Here is a 21,111-nt window from a genome sequence, read left to right as displayed (position 1 = left end):
ATTATTATATTATCAATCTCGTGAATATTTTATTTCATCGTCACAAAATATACATATATCAATGTGCGTCTATATTTTCGGGAAGTGAAATGTTTAATAAAATAAGATATTTGTTGTTACGTGTGTATTTCAAATTTACGTTTACTTGGATCCAGTTCGAAGCCGAGCAGAATATCCAATCCGTGATCGACAACTCTACGACAGTTTTTGCCGAAGATTGTGCACACTTTCTGGATGATTTTCAAACCGTGATCCGAATTCTAACCGTTTTTTTTACGACCGCCATAGTGCTCTAATATCTCGGACAATTCTCCCAGAATACGTGTATATATTCATCCGTTGGCGATACGAAGCAAGGAACAACCTGCTACTATTAACAAGACCTATTTTCTCGAACGAATATATCAATGAAGACCGAGAAAAAAGTATTTCATTTCAATTTATTTATCTATATAAAACATTTTTTTCTTTTTTTCACATAAGAACAAACAAATAAACAATATTACATACGATCCCTCCACAATGATGAAAATTCATCATAATGTTTTTACTTTTCTACACATTTATCAGATTTTCTTCTCGTACACGGAACTTTTATTTGTGTTCAACATTAGGATACATATAAAATACAGATAAGCTACTTCCTCTTCGTCCCGCAATAAGCTACCAAATAAAAAATCATTGCTTGGAAATCTCGATATGAAAACACATGTATCAGAAAAAATTACTGTGAAAAAAGGTATGAAGCGACATATGGAACAACATCATGAGACTATAAGTCTATTTCTTAATATTGCAACTTTTTTTGGGGGAATATTTTGATCAATCTGTAAAAAGACCAAGAAATAGTGTAATATGAATAAACTATCGTTTTTATATCAGTTTACACTGTTTTGAAGGATTGCCGGAAAGTCTTATTCTACTCAAGTTGAATCAGAGAAAAATCAGCTATTTTGTGAATAAATTAAGGTTAAAAATACGTTTCCGAATCATTTTTTGATCATTTGGCATACTTATCCTATTGTTCAACTGCATTCATTTCACAAAATAGAGGCTCTTTTCTCAGATCCACCTAGTACAGAACTAGTATGAATTAAGTCAACGTGTCCAGGATTCAGGGCATCATTTTAAGACCTATCTGAGGTAAGGGCTGCAAAAATTCAGGCAAAAAGCAGTCAAATGAATCAAAGAATAGACTAGAGTTACAATAATTCTTGAAATAAAATTCAACTACAAATATCTAGAAATAGTTGTTTTTTTACACACTAGTAGAAATAGAAATGATTGAACCAACTGTGTCGTTTAACTTGCATAATCTAGAATTTTCGTCAGTAACTAATTTATGTGTCTATTCTCCTAATCTATGTCGTATTACAAATGAACTGTAAATTATGTTCCTATTACAGTCAATCCAGATTAAACTGGTCGAGATTAAGCAGTAGCTTATAATAGAGGATAAGAACACCAGCAGAATTCATTAAAAAGAAGAGAAAAATGAAAAGTTGAGGAAAATGATACAGTACCCACTGAAAATAATGCCTGTTACAAGTTGCCAAGCAACCAACGCCTTTCGCAATCAAGTATCAGGTACCACAATTATTACATGAAGGTACATGTATAAAGAAAATAACATATCCAAACCACTATGAATACGGTTTCAAATTCGTTAGAGGTATCACTGGATATCACCCATTTCGAATTGTCTAGCAATATCCATTGCTATCCAATTACATAGCAATACATTACGGTGAAATTGTTCTCTGACATTGAAAGTGGCAAATAACAACGCAATAAAAAATCAACAGTTGTCAGAGTTTATTTGTTCAAATATTTGGAGAAATGCCACAAAAGAAAGTCATCATATAACAAAACCCGGGGGCTAATTGGAAGTCATGACTTCTGCCCAACTATTGGTCTTAATCTCTAAGACTGTTCTTACGTTGTTAGATTTGCTATAGAACTGATGTCTTAATTCTATGACACAACTAAGCAACTGGGTCTGAGACACCCATTCAAAAATTGCTGCGCCTTTTGATAGAATAGGTTAAAATGCTGTACACGAGGCTGTTGTTTTCCAAATTGACCTTATCAATAGGGTTTGAATTGAAGACAGCCATTCATGAAATACGTACGCGACTGAAGAGTCGAAATTTACCATTTCCATTAAATACATGTATCACGCTTAAATACTGATTCTATATGAATGATCTTAAAGGTTCCTTCATAATTATTTCATCACCGCAGTTCATGTGATTCTATTGTAGTAAGGGTTCGCATAGATTACACGCAAAATATCATCAAAGTGAGCATCGTACAATACAGAAGTCTTCCATTACCTGATCAATAACTTACAAACCACCGGCTAAAAATCAACTCACCCGAAAAGGTCGATTCTATTTATACAACATTTAACAGAAGCTTAAACCAGTACTTTAATGTCCTTACTCAAATTTGCATTAGTATAGACAGAATTCGAAAGAAGCAATTTCCGAGTGCAAATACCAGTACAGTATACTGCATCTTCACGAAAAGTTTTCCTCATGTAAAAAAACAGGTCTCCATCGAAAGAAAATTCAGAAAACTGTGGGATAAATCGAATCACCACTCGAGACCAGCAAACACCTATGTGCCGATGTGGTATACGTCTGACTGTCCCTACTGGAATCTATTCAAGTCGAGTTTTCATCCACACCAGTACTCCATTTCAATAGAAAATTAATCAAAATTCCCATCGTCTAACTCAAATTATCACCTTACTCCAAAGTTAATCTACGGTTTACGCGATGCATGGAAATCCCCAAGTAAACGATATAAGCAAAACATACGTAATACAGATGATGAAAAAATGATACATTCATAATCTAACATAGACCCTCGAAATGAAAACCATTCATAACATTCAAAAAACACAACTTATTGGTCACGTTACCAGAATAAATACAGAAACAACCCATACTCAAATGTTAAGGATGATAACTGCTAGAATGCAGTCAAATTCATCTGAGCGTTCTTGGTTTCCATAGATCCGCAATAAAAACTACACAAACCAATTACGTTAATTGTAATTTCGTGTATTTTTATCATGACTATACATTTATTTAATTAAATTGCGATCACCCGGCACTATCTTCTCATTCGAAGAATTCTCAGTAAAACAACGCAAGCCATCGCTAAAGCGAGTACAGTCATCATCACTTTATCCCAGTCCGGTCCAAGAAATGAATATAAGTCGAACTCACTCCACAAATGAGAATTCTGCAAAAAAAAACATAATACATTTGTATGAATTTCATTTCATTTAACGGACAGGGCTAACTTCGGTTTTCATATCTAGTCCACTAGTGGTCGGAAATAATAACCGAATGCACTTGATTTCTGAACTATTTCCAGAATATAGTTCCGACTAACTGACATTCAGTTTTATTCTCCGATAACCGAAGTTCACCCTGGAAGCTGAGCAGCAGTACACCTCGCTAAACTGCGTAATATCTCGACGAATATGGGATTTCTTAAAAAAGATCAAGATATTCTAGAAACATGTTTTGATATCAGTTTAATTTCATCTTTGGAAGGTTTTGAAACGAAAAGATGATTGATAATCAACCAAGGCGGTTGACAGGCAAGTGACGGTGTACATTCTTTATTATAGGGAACACTGACAATGTCTCCACAACACGGCCTCGTTCCTTACAATCAAATTCCTAAAACCCTCAATTCTTCATTCGATGAAACGCATTGACGACTTTTGACGATAAATTTGTACTTGGATTTTCAAAAAGACAGGTTTCCGCCAACTTAAACAGAAGAGCCATTCACTATGACATCATCGATTTTCTCAGAAACTGTCAGCGTCGAAGCCTTAGAGGGTTGAGGACAGTAGACCGACTAACCATTCAGGTAATTCTAGCTTGGCATTTAGGAAAAAAAGGAAAAAGTGGGTGGACGTGTTCCGTTTCAATTAATTAGAATGATTGATACGTAATGCCATGAGTTATGCCGATAGATCAGAAACAAAGGTAACATCAGTATTTGTTCATATTTCAAAACCTTGCATCAACCAGAATATGATATTCCACCATTTGAAGTAATATCAGATTATGAAACCAATTGACATTTTACCAACCCTAACTTGAAGAAACAACTTAAAAAGCTTCCTTATGCCTATAATGCCAAAAACAAACTCAGACTTCTGTAAGCAAGGTTTACTGCAATTGGAATAAAAATAGCTGAAATCGGATCCTTCATCCTCAGCAGACTAATCATTTAGAATTGCAAATGTCAACAGCCAACGAATATCCCACATCTTTAATGAAAAAGATTTAGAATATCAAATATACATCATCAGACAATGCCAGCTGTGAGCTATAACAGTGTCGATTCAAAAGCTTACAATTCAATACCTTCAGGATATACACGTCATTAATCTGCCTATGACAGATTAAGATAAAACACATATTAGATCGGGCTATCTTTGCAGACATGCCGATGTTTGAAATACAGATATCGCGACGACTGAAAAACTCAATACTTCCAACCGCCGGAGCGCATTATATTATTTCATAAAGTATTCACCTCGATAGAAATGACAAATATAATTTATTGATATCCAGAGACGAGCTAATCGTAACTAAAACCGCTTGAAACCACTTATAAAACACCGCTGGCATTCTGGCGGTCGATGTCAGACCAATGATTAATGTCCATCCGCACCGGGACAGATGTAAGCTACATACAAAAACAGATCGGTGCGCTAGCTCACCGACCTGGTGCGGTGATAAGCATGTCATCGAATGTGCATCAATCTTTAATAATTTAATATCCGTAATCGATCCATAAAACGCAATGAAGCAAATCGGACAGATTGATGTTTATATCTACGGATAGTATAACAGAGCTGTACGACAGCTATGATTTATGAGTGAAATAACTGCAAGTGGTTTAGTATTAAAGCTTTCAATCTGTCGGCGAAATAAAATCTAATAGCAAATATGAATATCTCTCTCTCTCTTCCGTAATAATCTCAGATCGATTCATATCAAATGCCAAGAATGGTGATCATTGAAAAAAAACAAAGCTCAACAGATTAAATGATGGGAACTTCACATTTGTGAATTTGATGACGTAAGAACAAAGTCGAAATATGGCAAAATATCCTCGGTTCTTCAACCGAGATTGATGGTTGGCGATCTTTTTCGAGCAAGTTGGTTTTTGCCCAGAATGAAAGAACCTTCTAGGAAAACATGGCTAGTTCAGATCAGGTAATACTTACATCTTTTATATATTCCATAGTGTAATATATGCCTAGTTTAGCTAGCGCCAAAGCAACGGGAACCTGCGCATCTAAGGACGTCTCTGCGGCCATATCATAGAACCTTTTAGCAAGGTGAATATCCTGAAATTATAACGAGAAATTATTGACAATCTAAACAGACAAAAAGGGATCAGATAGCTCTTATTCAAGTCAAATGAATAAACGAATTTATTTTCTCAAATATGTAAAAATGGGTATAAAAATTTTGTTTGATTACTATATATCATTTGAAAATTTACATATCATTTGAGGAGGACATGTCCGCAAATGACTCTTAAACAGCATATTGGTGTTCCCGAGAAGTTCATAAGCCATATGTGACAAATGAACACTGCAAGCAAATATCGAATAACAATACGACAAATTTTGAATCATGAACAGCATAAACACTGGTCTAGATTCTTAAGATCGTCATTTTGAAATTCTCAAATCATCCGCAGAAACATGGAGACCTAATCGAATGAAATCCACCGCGAAGGTGAAGGTGATTGTGATCTTAATAGCTGTGGATCGATCAAACATGGAAATGAAACAACCTATGAATAGAGTTTTCTGGGCAAGTTGTTAAAACGTATCGACGCAATTTTGATGCCCGACCACAACGCATAATGTCATTTATTCAAATGCCACTGGCATGCAACAAACATTTCACATTTTCTAGTTCAATACATTCGTGCTTGAAATGTTTAATTCATACACTTTCATAAGAATATCTGTCATTTTCAGCAACGTTCAATAAAATGATAGCAATACTAGATTAGAAAAACAGCAAAGATTTCTCCGCATACAGTCACGACATGGTTATTTACAGTTGTTCATCGCTTCAATGCATTCTTTGATCACCTGCTGCAGACACAACTCGGATGACACGAGATATTACAACAGACTCGACGAAAATAACTGCTCTATGTCGATGAACTGTTGACCAATAAGATTATCAGAAAACGCAACGAGAAACGACGATGGCCGACCGACATTAATCAAGATGAATGAATACGAAGACAAAACAAGAAACATCAACAATTCATGATCCACATCAAATGCTCTGTGTCTTTTTCATTCTCTCTAAACATATGCGTGAACGAGATTGGTTAGATTTGGCAGTATAGCAGTGTACACCCCAATTGTCTTGAGCAAGATGTGGCCAGAAACAGTCGTAAGGAATCATTGATAAGTCGGATATAGGCTGGTCCATTTCTGTTGTCGAGAGGTTCGACATCTGTATCACATACAGTGAGTGATTACCATGTACAGACTGAACTAGATTTATTGGTAATTATGAAGTCCCTCGTTATCATTTCTCGCCTAAGAATAGTCCAGTGGGCGCTAATGCATTCAGAAGTGTTATAAGTACAATGTTTGCTGCTATTTTTGCTCATACTTCTATTATTGGAAAGCACAAATTAACTCATCGCGTGTTATTACGCCTGCCCCAATCAAAATCTCATTTAAAACCACTCAGATTCCACTCATGAGTGTATTACATTATGATTTTGTAGATACTCGTTAGCAAAACCTCAAATCAGACATATCATACGGTTGTGCGATTCATGACTGTCTAAGATTAAGTCAAAAAACTGTGGCAGTTGAAATCGGGTTTCTAGAGTAATCTGCAGATCATTTCATCTAGTCAACTCTACCACACAGCTGATTATACCTCGAATATGAATTAGACACCAGGACTTTGTATCACATTATCGAATTCTCAATCGGAAGCATATCTAAACGGTCAAATTTCTATCAGTATCGATCAACGAAATCAATTATTTATGTAGAACAACTACAGAGTCTATAGAGTGTCTAAGTAGTTAAAAGGGTTTAAACAAGGGGCCACCTACTCATTGAGCATCTAATGTCAACCAAATATTCAAGTTAATGGAACTCAACTCCAACACATGGGTCATCTAATTGTATGTCTAACCGTATCGATAAACATACATATCAATTTTTAATATATTCGAATTCCACTGCATTATATTAAGCTGCAGGTGACTTCAAGCATATCCCTCGCTCCATAAAACAAACACACGCAGTCTTTGAGTTGAACCCGATTGATAAAATGTAGCTTTCGGTCGTAAGTCAATACTAACAATCGGACCAATGTGGTCTCATTCACTCCTCGGCGTAGACAGTATCACTCACGATTTATTTATTAGTTTTTAGTCATTTTTGCTTCGGGGTTTAAACCGTACATCGACAAGAGGGAGGGAGGGAGGGAGGGAGGGAGAGGGAGAGAGAGAGAGAGAGGGGGGAGGAGGGAGGGGGGGAGGGAGGGAGGGAGGGAGGGAGGGAGGGAGGGAGGGAGGGAGGGAGGGAGGGGGAGAGAGAGAGAGAGAACCGGATAGCGGAACGAAATACGGGTTACACGCCTCAGAAGCTTTTACATATCCAAGAAGAACTAGCTGAACGATGAATGTTAGATTTGTCACGATCAAAAGTTAATGAAATGTGTTAGACGTGCGTTAGATGTTACTCGTGGCTACTGCCATCATCGCTGACATTTACATCAAATGATTCAATATTACATGCGAGATGACATTATTATGAAACTTTCCTAAGTAATATTTGTGACCGACAAAAGTTTTTAACGCATATTGTCAGATAGATTTGGTATATAATCTTTGATGCGGTCAATATAAATAGATGATATGAATATCGCAATTAAATGAAAGGAATGAAATGATCGTTTCATCAATTACAGTCGATGGTGGATAAGGTAAAAGAAATAAACAAGTCATATCGGGCATAATATACTTCTACACTAGAATTTAAGCGTCTATCCGCGATCACACGGAGACGATTTGGCCCAGGCCAAATTGGCACGGATCAGGCTCGGGCCAAATTTGGCCCGTGCCTAATTAGAGGGCGCGTTCACACGCAAACCATTCACTCGATACTAAACAATGCTCAAACAAGCGAAGTGGATCATTTCCGGTGCCAGTTGCAATTCAAACGCAATCATTTGTCTGGTGCTAAAATTAGGCTTGGGCCTGGTCCGACGTCTTTGGTGGGGCCAAATTTGGCCCGGGACAAACAGGTTCGGGCCCATTTGGCACCTGTGTGAACAGTTGTTCCGGGCCAAATTTGGCCCAGGCCAAAAATGCTCCTGTGATCGCGGCTTATAATGAGCGTAATATCCCTGATCAACTTGAAAGTAGAATTAAACCCTTTGCGAGTTGATTCTAACTTTCTAAGCCAGTAGGCCCTAATTACATTTCAAGTATTTTTTTTTCTCGAGATAGTGAATTCTTATTCCTCTTATTCATTAGATTAATTGATTTTAATTTGATGTTGTTTGTGTCTCTTACAAACCAACCACACCGGCCGGGAACAAAACAGAGAGTCTGATTTTGAAATCAGAAATTGAAGTACAGATAAGTCGGATGATTGGTGGAATTCACATAATCTCTTTTTTACATCGAGATATATAACTGGAAATTTCGTTTCCAGTATTTAAGGAGTCAGATTTAGACTGACACCTGAGGAACTGGATCCAGAGTTTAAATCTCTGCATTGATGCATTGTTAAATGAAGTGCATTTATTTCCTGCAGACTACACACATGATTACCCACATGCAGATGATTACCTTCATCATGGACGTGCGTCCATGCCCTCGCACATGTAATCAGTGCTATCAACATTACACTTTCTCAAAATTAGCAAGTCAGAGTTATCAACCTGTGATTTTAATCAGGAATGTATGGCAGCTCTAGCAAGTGTCGTGGATGTTTTAAAGTTCACTGACCCCAGTGCTACTGCAGCTTTAACCCTTTCAGTGCATCTACACTGTAGAGCAGTGTATAAATCGGTTTATTTACATCTGATATTGTGTTCATGATATATTTCTAAGTTCATGCTATATGCCTGGATTCCATACAAGACATAGTATCACAGTTAGAAAAACAACCTATGGGACCAGGCCCTAAACAGGTATACGAAGTTTCATGAAATTATCTTGAGTGATTATGAAGATCAATGTGAACCCATATTTTTGCTGGGTGTCCCATGGTGGAAAACCAAAAATTCCTTAAATAGCAACCTATGGGACCATGCCCTGAACAAGTGTACCAAGTTTCATATTATCTTGAACGGTTACTGAAAACAATCAGCAAAAATTTCCCCCCTAAGTGCCTCCTGGTGGAAGCCCCAAACATTGATCAAAAATGTCTTCAATAGCAACCCGAGACCATGCCCCGAACGAGTACACAAAGTTTCATGAAATTATCTCCAATGGTTAGTGAGAACAATGTGACTTAAAAAACTTTTCAAGTGTCCCCTGGTGGCAGCCCCGGTATCATGTTTTCCTTTGAGACCAACCTATGAGACCATGCCCTGAGTAAGTGTACCAAGTTTCATGAAATTATCCTGAACGGTTACTTTGAGAAATGCGGTACAAAAATTTTTCAGACGCATATACGACGGATGGAGGGTATGACACTGTGTACATCCGTTCCGGATGTATAAAAAAACTGGTAACTTAGCTAATCTAAGAAAAAAAGCTGGAAGCAAAAATAACTTCTGACAAATGAAACTTCCTCTGAGAACGGATATTAAGCTGTGTTCTTTTGAGGAAAGAGTTGTTCATTACTTTCAAAGTCAAAGGGCAGATTTCTAACCTTTTTCATTCCTAGCCCTTGTTCATGCATATAACCGAGGTTGAACATGGCCTGCGCGTTGTGTTGTTGTTCTGAAGCCATTCTATAATGGAATGCGGCTGTTTCGTAGTCGATTGCGGTACCGTACCCATAATAATGATAGTCACCTATCTTCACTCTTGCCACCGGATAACCTGCCAATAACAAAATAAACCTCATTGTCACTGACAGCTGTGCATTAGCCAATTATGAACTCTCTTTTGTACCACTTAAGTCAGACTTTTAATCCCGGTCACATACGCTTACAGAAATCCTATTACTAGTAATTCTATTGAGTGGCGAATTGATTCCCGCTATTGAACGACATTTGTAATTTCGATCTGTCAGCGGAGAGACGGACGGATGTTAAACCCCGACAGATCGGCAAATTATGCTTCTGCGACCGCTTGAAGGTAATTTTGAAATCAGATTCAGATGATTGGTGACACTAGGAGCGTATGGCACACATACAGAATCAACTATTTAATCGGCGTTCGCAGAAATATTTTACCACATCAGACGGATATTCGCGGTGATTGAGTTTCTTCGTCACCGGTGAACAAGTGAACTGGCACTTTATGCCAACAATACTGGTACTTGACTTCAAGGACAACTGCAGTTCAAAGACCGGTATACGGAGCGGTAAAGGATTTTCCGCACCATTGCTTATTTTCAAATCCTTAAGGAATTGTTTACCGAGCGTTGCATGAAACAATCATGACTTCTTCAAACGGTGATTCTAGGTTTTACAGCTAGAAACATCCAGATGAAAGCAGTACATCGATTTTGCATAACAAGCGGATAAATAAACAGCTAGATAAAAGAAGCCAGTCATCCCCCTAAAAGACTGCAGTAGTACAAAACAGAGAGTTCTGGCGATGAATGACATTGTTAAAATGCCAAACGATAATATTTCAAGGTAACTTTACCTTGTGAAGCAGCTCGATTCCATTGAAGCAAAGCTCGCGATAATGTTTCGTTCTTGTCGAAAAGTCCAGCTACTTCACCTTGAATAAAAACAACAACGATTTATCAAACGGTAGATGAGAAAGATTTTTTCGAATCTACAATCCGATTTACTAAATCGAGCGAATAAATTCGCTACGTCGATCAAATATTCAGTACAACCTAATTCAATTCTGATCTAATTCTGTTATCGGTATCGGTATTCAGGGAAAAAGAGCAGGGTGGAGATGTAATGAATTCACAGTCCTTTATTTACCACCCGCTATCGATGCCCCGAACATAATTAGATTATCATTATACAATCATATCATTAGCCAGCTCTGCATTCATTTCATTTATTTCCCCGTGATGACCATTTATAAAAATTCACGCCAAGTAATAAGCCACATTGAATGTGTATGTGTCTCTGCTAATATTTACTGATTGTACGGCAGTTTCATTCGGTTAATGGATGTGTGTGTGTGAATAAATAACCTCTTTACCGAAATCACCTCGGATTCAATCAGACTCACAATCATTAATCACCTGAATGCCAGTATTTTGCTCTTACTGATAACGGTGGCAAATTACGACATCAGCGAGTGGCAGCTCAACTCACTAACAAACGCGCATATTGTCCAAACATTCATTGAATCGACATTGATCAAGCTTTCGTTCAATCAGTCCCTTTAAGACTGATTTTTTCACTTCATCAAACTCATCATCGATAGCTTTTCTTTCACTTCAGTCAATATAAGAATTCAATAACGCACAATATTATGATATTTTCTTACTATCAACAATAAGGAATTCATTAATGAAAACTCAAAAAAACAGGATCATCTTTACATCTTTCTCAATTGTAAACCATAGCTTCCTACTCGTTAGTGTATCGAGATTGCTGAAATCTTCTCTAAACTGAGAAAACTTTTCTTGCCAAAAAAGTTTATTTATGATGTATACATTTTTGCGACGCAGGAAATTGTACTTTTTCTCAGTAGTTTTATTGTTGACATAAAACATTCTCAAGCCATTAAATCCAATAAGATGGGTAATGATTCCTCGGTGCATGGCAATCAACATTAAATGTAACCTCATTGTGTCCTGCTAGAAAATGTAATCCCAAATCCCATTAGAATAAAAGGCAATTTTGACCCATTCGCCTAACTTTATAAACCCCTGAATTTAGATTCGTATTCAAAGATTTGGCTGCAGTACGCTTCAATTCAAATACAAAATATGATGACACAAAGAGTTGCAATCGCCTGGCGTACAATTTGAACTGATTACTACTGAGAGCGGATCACGAGAAATAAAATTTACGTTTCATAAAAAGCCACAAGAGGCTAGAAATGACGCTGATGAGTTTAATAGCAATGCACTCGAGCAGAACAAATAAACATAAATGCTCTCTTACCTTGATCGAGGATGTAAGCTACGTTGCTCTGAGCTACTTCATAACCCAACTCGGAGAGGAAAATATACTTCAAGAGCGACTCTTTAATATTTCCGTCCTTATACGAACTATGAGCTTCCATTAACATTTCAGCCCAACGTCCTCTTTCAGCTACATTCTTAAAAAGCTGGAAAAGAAGACGAAAACATGATTTATGAAAAAAAGTTTTCATTCAAATCTTACACCTACTTGAATTTTTTAAAGTTTTATAAACCATATAAATATTTCTTAGATATTTTGTATTCGAAACTAAAAAGTATTTACCTCAGTAGCGGTATGACACGCTCTGGGCACGCCTGTTCCTGTAGCATGCATCTGCGCGAGGTTGAAGAATGCCAAAACATGTCCGGATTGTGAAGCTAAATTGAAGTATTTCAAGGCCATTTTATAATCTCGAGGTACGCCTAGACCACCTACAATTAGATTATCAAAATTTACATAAAACATTGCCGGGAAACATATAGATGAGAATAAGGTTTCATCATTCATTGAAAACAAAACTGATAAGGCTTACTAAAGTGCATTGTGCCCAGTTGAAGTTGCCCATCGACCCATCCTTGGTCTGCAGCTTGAGTGAAGTACTTGAATGCTTTACTATAATCCTACAACCAATAGCAACATCATTATTAGAGAGCTGAGCAGACTTTCACTTGATAACATAAGTTAAAAATGTTTGTTGAGTAAAATATGCTACCTTTTCAACTCCTCTGCCATATAAATACATCAGGCCCAAGCCACTTTGTCCAATCGGATTATTCTGAAATTAGAGAGTAATATTAGTCCATGTTTAAATGTTTGCCATTGCTCATAATTGTTAAGCACAAAGTTCGAACATGTTTAAATTGAATAATTTTTTCACCTTTTCAGCAGCTTTTTTGAAGTAATTAAAGGCGGTGTCATTGTTCTGCTTAACGGCTTCACTGCCTTCTGAATACATCTAAAAAACAAGTAAAATATTCATTATTGCACATCAAGCAGGTGGCATTGATAAGATCTGATAGTGACTGGTCCGTCTCAATATCTAACCTTGCCAAGAAAAGCCATAGCCAATGAGTTACCACCTTCTGCAGCTTGAGCAAAATAGTTGTAGGCTCTCTACAAAACATCAAAATAAGAATATTGAAAAATTAATCATTAATTGTTGTTTGTCAATCATCATAAATTGATCGGATTAAGGTCAGCAAAACTCTCAGACTGGAATGAATCAAACAGTTGTGAACATTGCCAGACTCCACTGACTGTATCGCTATCTAGTGGCAAGTTCAGCACAAGACTTAACATTCTGGTGGAAAAACTTGTTAACCACAACGAAGCCTAGCTATAGCTGTTCAAGTAACAATCTTCTAGTAAAAGACTCATCTATGAACCAAGCAATAATCAATAATGGATATTAATTTTAGTTACCCCATGATTTACTTCTACACCTCGTCCTCCTTGAAGATACAGCTGACCAAGACCAACCTGTGAAAATAAATATCTAGGTATTTACCCTGGATGAGACAACTGTAAGACATATGAAAGTAGTGACGTGTAAGACATGTATTTCATACCTGAGCTTGAACATCACCATTTTTAGCTTGTAGCTGATAATATTGAATCAGGTCTTCATCCAACATTCCATTGTTTGAGTTTGGATTCTCCGTTTCATCGAATAGACGAATTCTCTGAATGACTGTACCACCAGTTAATGACACGTCTTCTGCCACTACAAGTAGCAGTCATACCGGTTGTAAACATATCATAATTGACTACAGGTAATGAAGTACTAATGGCTTAACATACTAAAGCTTATCAAACAGACAAGCGCTGTCTAACGAAAAGAGGTTCTTAGCAGATCCAGTTGGAGACAATGGATGAATCTTCAACTAAACCATTAATCAGACGTTTCAGGATTGAGCATTTACCTTTGCTGGCAACTTTTCTGTAGTAGGTGAGCGCCGATTCACAGTTCATTTCAACTCCTACTCCAGCCCAATAACGATAGCCCTGTAAATGTGGTACCATTTCAACATAAATGTGGGTATAACGCAATGAAAGCAGATTTCTTGATACATAATCATACATAGATAAATACTTACCAGCACCATTTGAGCGTATGAATCACCGCCAAGTGCAGCGAATGTCAAATACACTAATGCCTGGATTAGAAAATATATGATTTTTAGAAATGCATTGCGTTGCAAGGGGAAGGAAATGAAGATAATGACATCAACTAATTTTGGAATGATTAGCTTACCTTAGCCTGACTAGAATTGTAACCGATACCAGTTGTATATAGAAAACCGGTACCCTGCAATCAATATGATAAGAACCATGACAAATCATGTCATTTTTGCTTACACAATTCATTCTTAAATTCAATATTTCATATATCTCACCATTTGTCCAGCCGGATGTCCTAGATTATTCAGTTTTTCAAACAAACTTCTAGACTTTTCAATATCACGAGGCAGTTGATCTCCGAAGAGATATTCATAAGCTACTAATTCCATTGATTTTACATGTTCCAACTCAGCAGCGCCGACAAAATATGCATATGCACTAAAATCAAAAACCAATAAAATCTTCTTAAGTCTGCACAACAAAAACGAAGAAAAGGAAATTGCTTTTGAGACTTACTCTTTTTTCTGTTGTTTATTCTTTGTTTTGTTCAATATGCTTTGTCCCGCTTCAAACAATTCAATACCTATACAAATTCAAATGAAAAACTAAATATCTTCATACAACCATTTAGAATATGTGTGACTCTTTTTCTTCAAATAGTGGACAATTCATGCAAACCTTTTTTCTGTTCTTCAGTTAATTCAACTTTTGGATTTTGAATTGGAACATTTTTAGGAACCTCTGGTTTAGATTCAGGTTTTTCTATTTTGGCTTCATTTAACTCTTCCTGTCTACTGTCCTCAGACATCGGTTTATCCTCTAAAATTTGAAATGAAACATCAGCTTAAACGCCATTCTTACCATTCGAACATAGGAAGGTATCTTCATAAACAGCAACGAGCAAGATTTATTAATTCTGAACCCACTTCCCAATAGGGTATAAAAATTCTTAAGTAATTAACTTTTTCTTTATACCCTTTCCACAGCCGTATGATAAGATTGATTTTTATCGAAAGTAACTATATCTGCGATTCAATTCCAATGGCGCACCTTTCTTACCTTCAATAAATACTACAGGGCTATCAGCTGGTTGCTCTTCATGAAACGAAAATTCAGCCTGTTTGGTAGCATGAACGACCTGCTCCTGCTCTCGTAGATCTTTTTTACCTTCATATTTCAATGAATCATCACGATCTTTATTTAAATTGTCACGTTTAACCGCTTCCTCTGTTTGTACTGTTTTAGAATCCTTCTGTACAATGTTTGACTGTTTTGACGACACTTTCTCATTTTGTTTATTTTCTTCGAGCGTTTTTGTAGCTTCTTTATTAATGATATTTACTTTTACATCAGCTGCATTAATAGCAGGAGGTTTGATATGGATTTTTAGTGTCTCATCTTTCGGAAGTATTTTATTCACTGTCTCACTATGTCTGACCTCGTCATCACTTTTTATTTCAGATTTTACTACGACTTTAGCATTTTTCACATCCACTTTTACATGCACTGATTCTGTCTCTTTTCGATCTTCAGTTTTGGAGGTCTCCAATTGAACATTATTTACAAATATCAAACAGATCAGCGCAATTAATGTCAAACGATCCATTTTGCTGAAAAGTAATTATTTCACTGTTAAAGTTAAGGCTTGTTAAGGGTATACACGCTTTTAAAGAGAATAAGGCATCCTTACTTTTAGGTAGTCTTGAAAACACAACCAATAGATACAAGATACGTTAACTTCCTGGTTCTCCACACCGGAACCGAATTCGTGAACTAGAGTTAGGATAACTCCGAAAATATCCTATTCTCAGCTGTTGTCAAAGGTTAACAACTATTACGATTACGAGTTTAGTGCGGGACCTTGGAGCGTTTGACTACAACGGATAACCGACTGTTACATCTTTAGCAACCGGAAAAACAGATGTTGGTTTGGCATTACAGTTAACTCCGCTGAGTTCGTAACTCTGATGAGGACCGGTGATTTCTGAAACCTGCACGAGATCTCCCCTGCCAGGATTCGACCTCGATTGAAACTCGACACCGACATTGGACATTTTGACATGCGCGGCGGCGCGGGAATCTGAGACACTATCAATATCAAAATCGCGTGCTAAACTAACGCGAAAATCAAAAAACCTCGCCTAATTTCAAACAAAGGCAGCCTCCTTTAAGACCCCAGAACGCAGTATTTCAATATTCGGTAAGTATTCATAACATTTGTTAAAATGGTGAAGAATATTTCGTCTTAGATATTGCGGGTAATCATATTTCAGAGAGGTGAATCTAGTAGGCGCACATGGTGAAAACCAGTCGAGCAAGACGAGTTGAAAACTAAAAAGGGCCAATGATGGATTGACTGACCAGGGTGCATCCAGGAATTTAGAATATGGGGCCAAAAACTTCAAGAGCTGACGGTCATCCAATTCAGTCTTTTTCAGATATATCTAGATCATGCATGGGCTTGGCGTTGCTGTGTTGTGGGCCTAATATATTCTTAAATGATTCTTCAGTGATTAATTTTGCCTTGTTTATAATGTATTTATTCTTTTTTTTATCCAGTATCAATTTAAATGCTCTGTTTTCATTTGTAAACCATTTTATATAAAGAATTGATATCTGAAACAATGAAAACAGTATAAGTCTATTTCATCTTTTGAATATTTTCTCCATCAGTTTCAGAAACAGATAATATTCATCTATTTGTATCTTCATTACTTTCTTTTATGTTTGATGTTGAACTCTGGTGGAAAAACCTAAACCGTAGATAGAAAGCCCTTGATAAATGAACTACAGATTGGAGCGAACAATTTGATTTGTAAGTTTGAATTTTGAATTAGATGATTCTGCAGTTGTCTAAGGAACGAAAACTATCTTTGATTTGTCTATCATAGGTATCACTACATTGGGAACTTGGATTCAGTACAGGACAACAAGGAATCAATGCTTTACAATATGACTTTCTTGGAATCAGAACGGGATACAAATCAGTGGAATCAGTGCTTCAGGAATCATTGATACTTGGATTCAGTCGGATTTAGTACAGGACAAGGAATTAGTGCATTACAATCAGACTTTCTTAGATTCTGCACAAGACAACAAGAATCGCTGATTTACAATAAGACTGTCTTCATGGATTATCACTGTTTTACAATAAGACTCTTGGATTCTGCACAGGACATCAGGAATCACTTAAGGGAAATTCAAGATAAGTTACATATTTCATCCTTTACTTATCGGTTGTTGATTTGTTTTTAAGGGACCAGTTTGATAGTATTTGTTATAAACCATGTTTTGAAATCAAATCTGGGTTTTTACATTTGTTTATTGAATCCATTCAGATGTCTTGATATTTGTGTATATTTGGTAAAGATTTCATGGTTGGGATTGTTGTCTCAGCAATACATAAAAGAATAACATGGGTTTACAGGTTTTCTAAATTGATCAACTCAAATATTATTTCTGATCAATATGAAACTGGTCCTTGATGTCAATTACACAACTGTTATCAATTATGTTCCTTCGTCACAATCAGATGTGTTTACAATTTCTCTAGATTATACAGCTCTAGATATTAGACTGATTCATGTTACATTATGTGCAGATACAGAGTACAGATCACTGCATTACTTCATCCTGTGATTGATCAGTGAATTGTTCTCTCATCTTCACAATTCCCATCCGTCTAACTAAAACATCGTAACACTTCAACTCATCTAACCATGGGGTTCGGGGAGGGTGGGTAGGGTTGGGGGGAGGGAAGGGGTCTGGGAGGGCGGGAGGGAAGGGGTCTGGGAGGGCGGGAGAGAAGGGGTGCGGGAGGGTGGGAGGGATGGGGTGCAGGGGTGGGAGGGATGGGGTGTGGGAGGGTGGGATGGGTGTGGGAGGGAGGGATGGGTGTGGGAGGGAGGGATGGGTGTGGGAGGGAGGGATGGGGTCTGGGAGGTAGAGGAAGGATAGGGTTAGGGAGGGTGGGCTTGGGAGAATGGGTGGTGGTAGGACTTTGGAGGGAGGGGTTTAGGGTATAGGTGGTTGGTGGTGAAAGGTTTAGGTGGGGGGTAGTGTAGGGTCAGATACAGGTTTAGTTGTAGTAGTTTTTCTTAGTCAGGATATTTCAGAAAATGTGTCCCTTTTTTATTGTATTCTAATATAACCAATAGGATTAGTATAAAACACCTTAACTGTTAGGCATCGTTACACTAGACTTGAACACATCATATTACAGTCATTTCGCATACGACAAGCTGGTAAGATGGACTTGTTCTATTTGTTTTACTGGATTATAGTGCGGTTGCCTTATTATTATTATTATTATTATTATTATTATTATTATTATTATTATTATTATTATTATTATACATGTTTTAGTGACCTGTCCAGATTAATGAAACTGCTCCAGAGCACTTACAAATAAAGAAATACGACGTACAATAAAATATGGTGATAAAAACATTACAATATTGAATTTAAAAACAGTGAACATTCAGTAAGACAATTTCAATTGAAGGCAACCTTCTACGAGACCTGGGATCGATGCGTAATTTCACTGCCACTTCTCTTAAAATTGTTAAGTGATAATTGCCCAGGTTTTTGATTGGGCACTTTTCAATTTTAGGGCCATTATTCAAGTTGGCCACGAATGAGTAATTTATTTTTTGATTGATTAGAAACTGCTCCCTGGAAGCAATCAAAATATAGCTTAATGAGCAATTCAATTATTAATCAACAATTATTTACGCAATAATTACTGTTGAAAGCTGGTGGCGTACTGCCTCTTTTTGAATACGTTGCCAATAGAAAGTTGTACTTTACTTTCTTTTGTGCTCCTTTAAATATCATTCAAAATACTGACTGTAGTTGTGCAGCCTTAGGAGTTGTCGAAATGCAGTTCACGTTCATTGGCAGATCCAGGAGGGGTCGCGGGGACGCTTGCTCCCTTTTACAAAATGGTGAAATTGTGACCTTATTTCATTCCTAATTTGCAACCAATAAAATTCATCTAATTTTTCGTTATTTTGTAAGGAGGATGCCCAGACCCCCTTTTTGAGTTTAGCACCTGCGAAGCACGCTGACGACGGCTGAGCCGCCATTACATGCCACAAACGCGCGTGAAATAGTGACTCAATATTCTGGTGTACAGAAAAAATGCCACCAGAAAAAATGCCACCAAATTTTGTTATTTACATAGTACATAGATTTAAGTTGACTGTATTGATTATCAGTCATTTTATCAATGATTTCTTTCTCTTGAATTTCCAACTAATTATTGTATTTGAATGTATTTTAGTACCCCTAAGTTTTCCTGCTTTAAATTTCTTTAGTTTGTGTCTGATTCTATGTTGTATATTAATCCTAGCTTGTACCTATATTTACTATTGTACCGTAGTACTATTAGTTGAATCTGCTTGAAATTTGTTTAGTTCAACTGCTTTTATATTGCATTACCCCCTTGTCTATAGTTTTGAAAAATGAAAATGCTATATGTACTTTACTTGTTAATCAAAAAGTCATTAGTCTATTCTTAGTTAAAATCGAATTCATAATCAGTAATAAAGTAGTTATTGAATATGTATATAATCTGGATAGAAAAAGTCTGAAAATAAACTAGCTTTTTATTATCATCATTTGTTCATTTCAAGCTGTTGAAAAAAAACGCGCTACTAGATTATTTGAAGATAGATAAATATCGCTAATAGTTAGTTATCCTAAGGTTTCTGGGGACACATTTTCTAAAATAAACTGTGTGGAACAATGATGACACGGATTGACAAAGACAAAGACAGAGAGACTATTGTTCTATGATATTTCTAGGAACATTCATATTTCTGAATAGATTCTATTGACATCAGTATATTTCAAGCTGAGAATTCTTGTTTTCTCAACAGAATAAAAGGCGTTGTGGACTAATGATACTTATATTAGGAAATATTTTTAAACCTGATCTAGTTTTTAGCCCACTTGGGACTTAAGTCCCAGCGGGCTATTGCGTTCACTTTTCGTCCGTCGTCCGTCCGTCCGTCCGTAGACGGAATCCAGTTATTTTGGGAAGTTTTGAAGACGCTTCAAGGTAACGTCTTGATATTTGGGTTACACATGTATCTACCCTAGACACATCTTCAGCCCAAAAACTGGCCCTGTCAGAATCAAGATGGCCGACTGGCAGCCATTGTTGTTCGCCAAAATCAGCACTTTTTACACATTTTTGAACTTTTTGAGGGAAATTTTGAAGACGCTTTGATCAATTACCTTGATCTTTCGGATATATGTGAATCCCCCCAGGGCCCATCAACATAACAAAAATTGGGTCGGTCGGACTCAAGATGGCCGTCCTATGACGTTTTTAGTGCCCAAAAATGTTAATTTTGGCCCGAATTCTGAGTCCTGTAGCTTCCTACTGGTTTGCCATTTCTCATTACAATTTGTGATGGGTGTTCTTTGGAAAGGGATGTTTTATACCTGAGACAGGTATTTTTCATCAGCCAATTATGACGCAATTGGCGGCCATCTTGGTGTAACCAGTACTCATTCGTAAGTGGGAAAAAGTTTTTCCACATTATATTGATACCTAAGCGTATTTTGCTACCACAATCAATTAGAAAGTTGTAGCTCATAACGCGTTCTATGATTCTGGTGAGTTTCAAGGTAATTGGATTTCGTATATGGC

At 36.9% G+C, this 21,111-nt stretch overlaps 1 protein-coding gene across 1 annotated transcript; it reads right to left on the bottom strand.

The window, feature by feature from the left end:
- Nucleotides 1-480: 480 nt before the first annotated feature.
- On the bottom strand, nucleotides 481-16,202 carry LOC141904212 (protein sel-1 homolog 1-like). Its single transcript, XM_074792772.1, has 20 exons — nucleotides 16,141-16,202; nucleotides 15,510-16,060; nucleotides 15,129-15,269; nucleotides 14,967-15,033; nucleotides 14,726-14,888; nucleotides 14,584-14,637; nucleotides 14,426-14,485; nucleotides 14,252-14,333; nucleotides 13,898-14,052; nucleotides 13,752-13,808; nucleotides 13,374-13,442; nucleotides 13,207-13,284; nucleotides 13,042-13,104; nucleotides 12,862-12,949; nucleotides 12,612-12,760; nucleotides 12,309-12,474; nucleotides 10,876-10,953; nucleotides 9,929-10,101; nucleotides 5,270-5,392; nucleotides 481-3,255 (listed from the first exon to the last, which is right to left on the bottom strand). The coding sequence occupies exons 2-20, from the start codon at nucleotides 16,054-16,056 to the stop codon at nucleotides 3,124-3,126; spliced, it is 2,445 nt and encodes an 814-aa protein (XP_074648873.1). The 5' UTR covers nucleotides 16,057-16,060; nucleotides 16,141-16,202; the 3' UTR covers nucleotides 481-3,123.
- Between the last annotated feature and the right edge of the window lie 4,909 nt (nucleotides 16,203-21,111).

Source organism: Tubulanus polymorphus, chromosome 1 (genome assembly GCF_964204645.1).
Source record: "Tubulanus polymorphus chromosome 1, tnTubPoly1.2, whole genome shotgun sequence".
NCBI lineage: Eukaryota > Metazoa > Nemertea > Palaeonemertea > Tubulaniformes > Tubulanidae > Tubulanus > Tubulanus polymorphus.
Note: the sequence above shows the minus strand (reverse complement) of the source record. Positions and strands in the feature narration are given on the sequence as shown.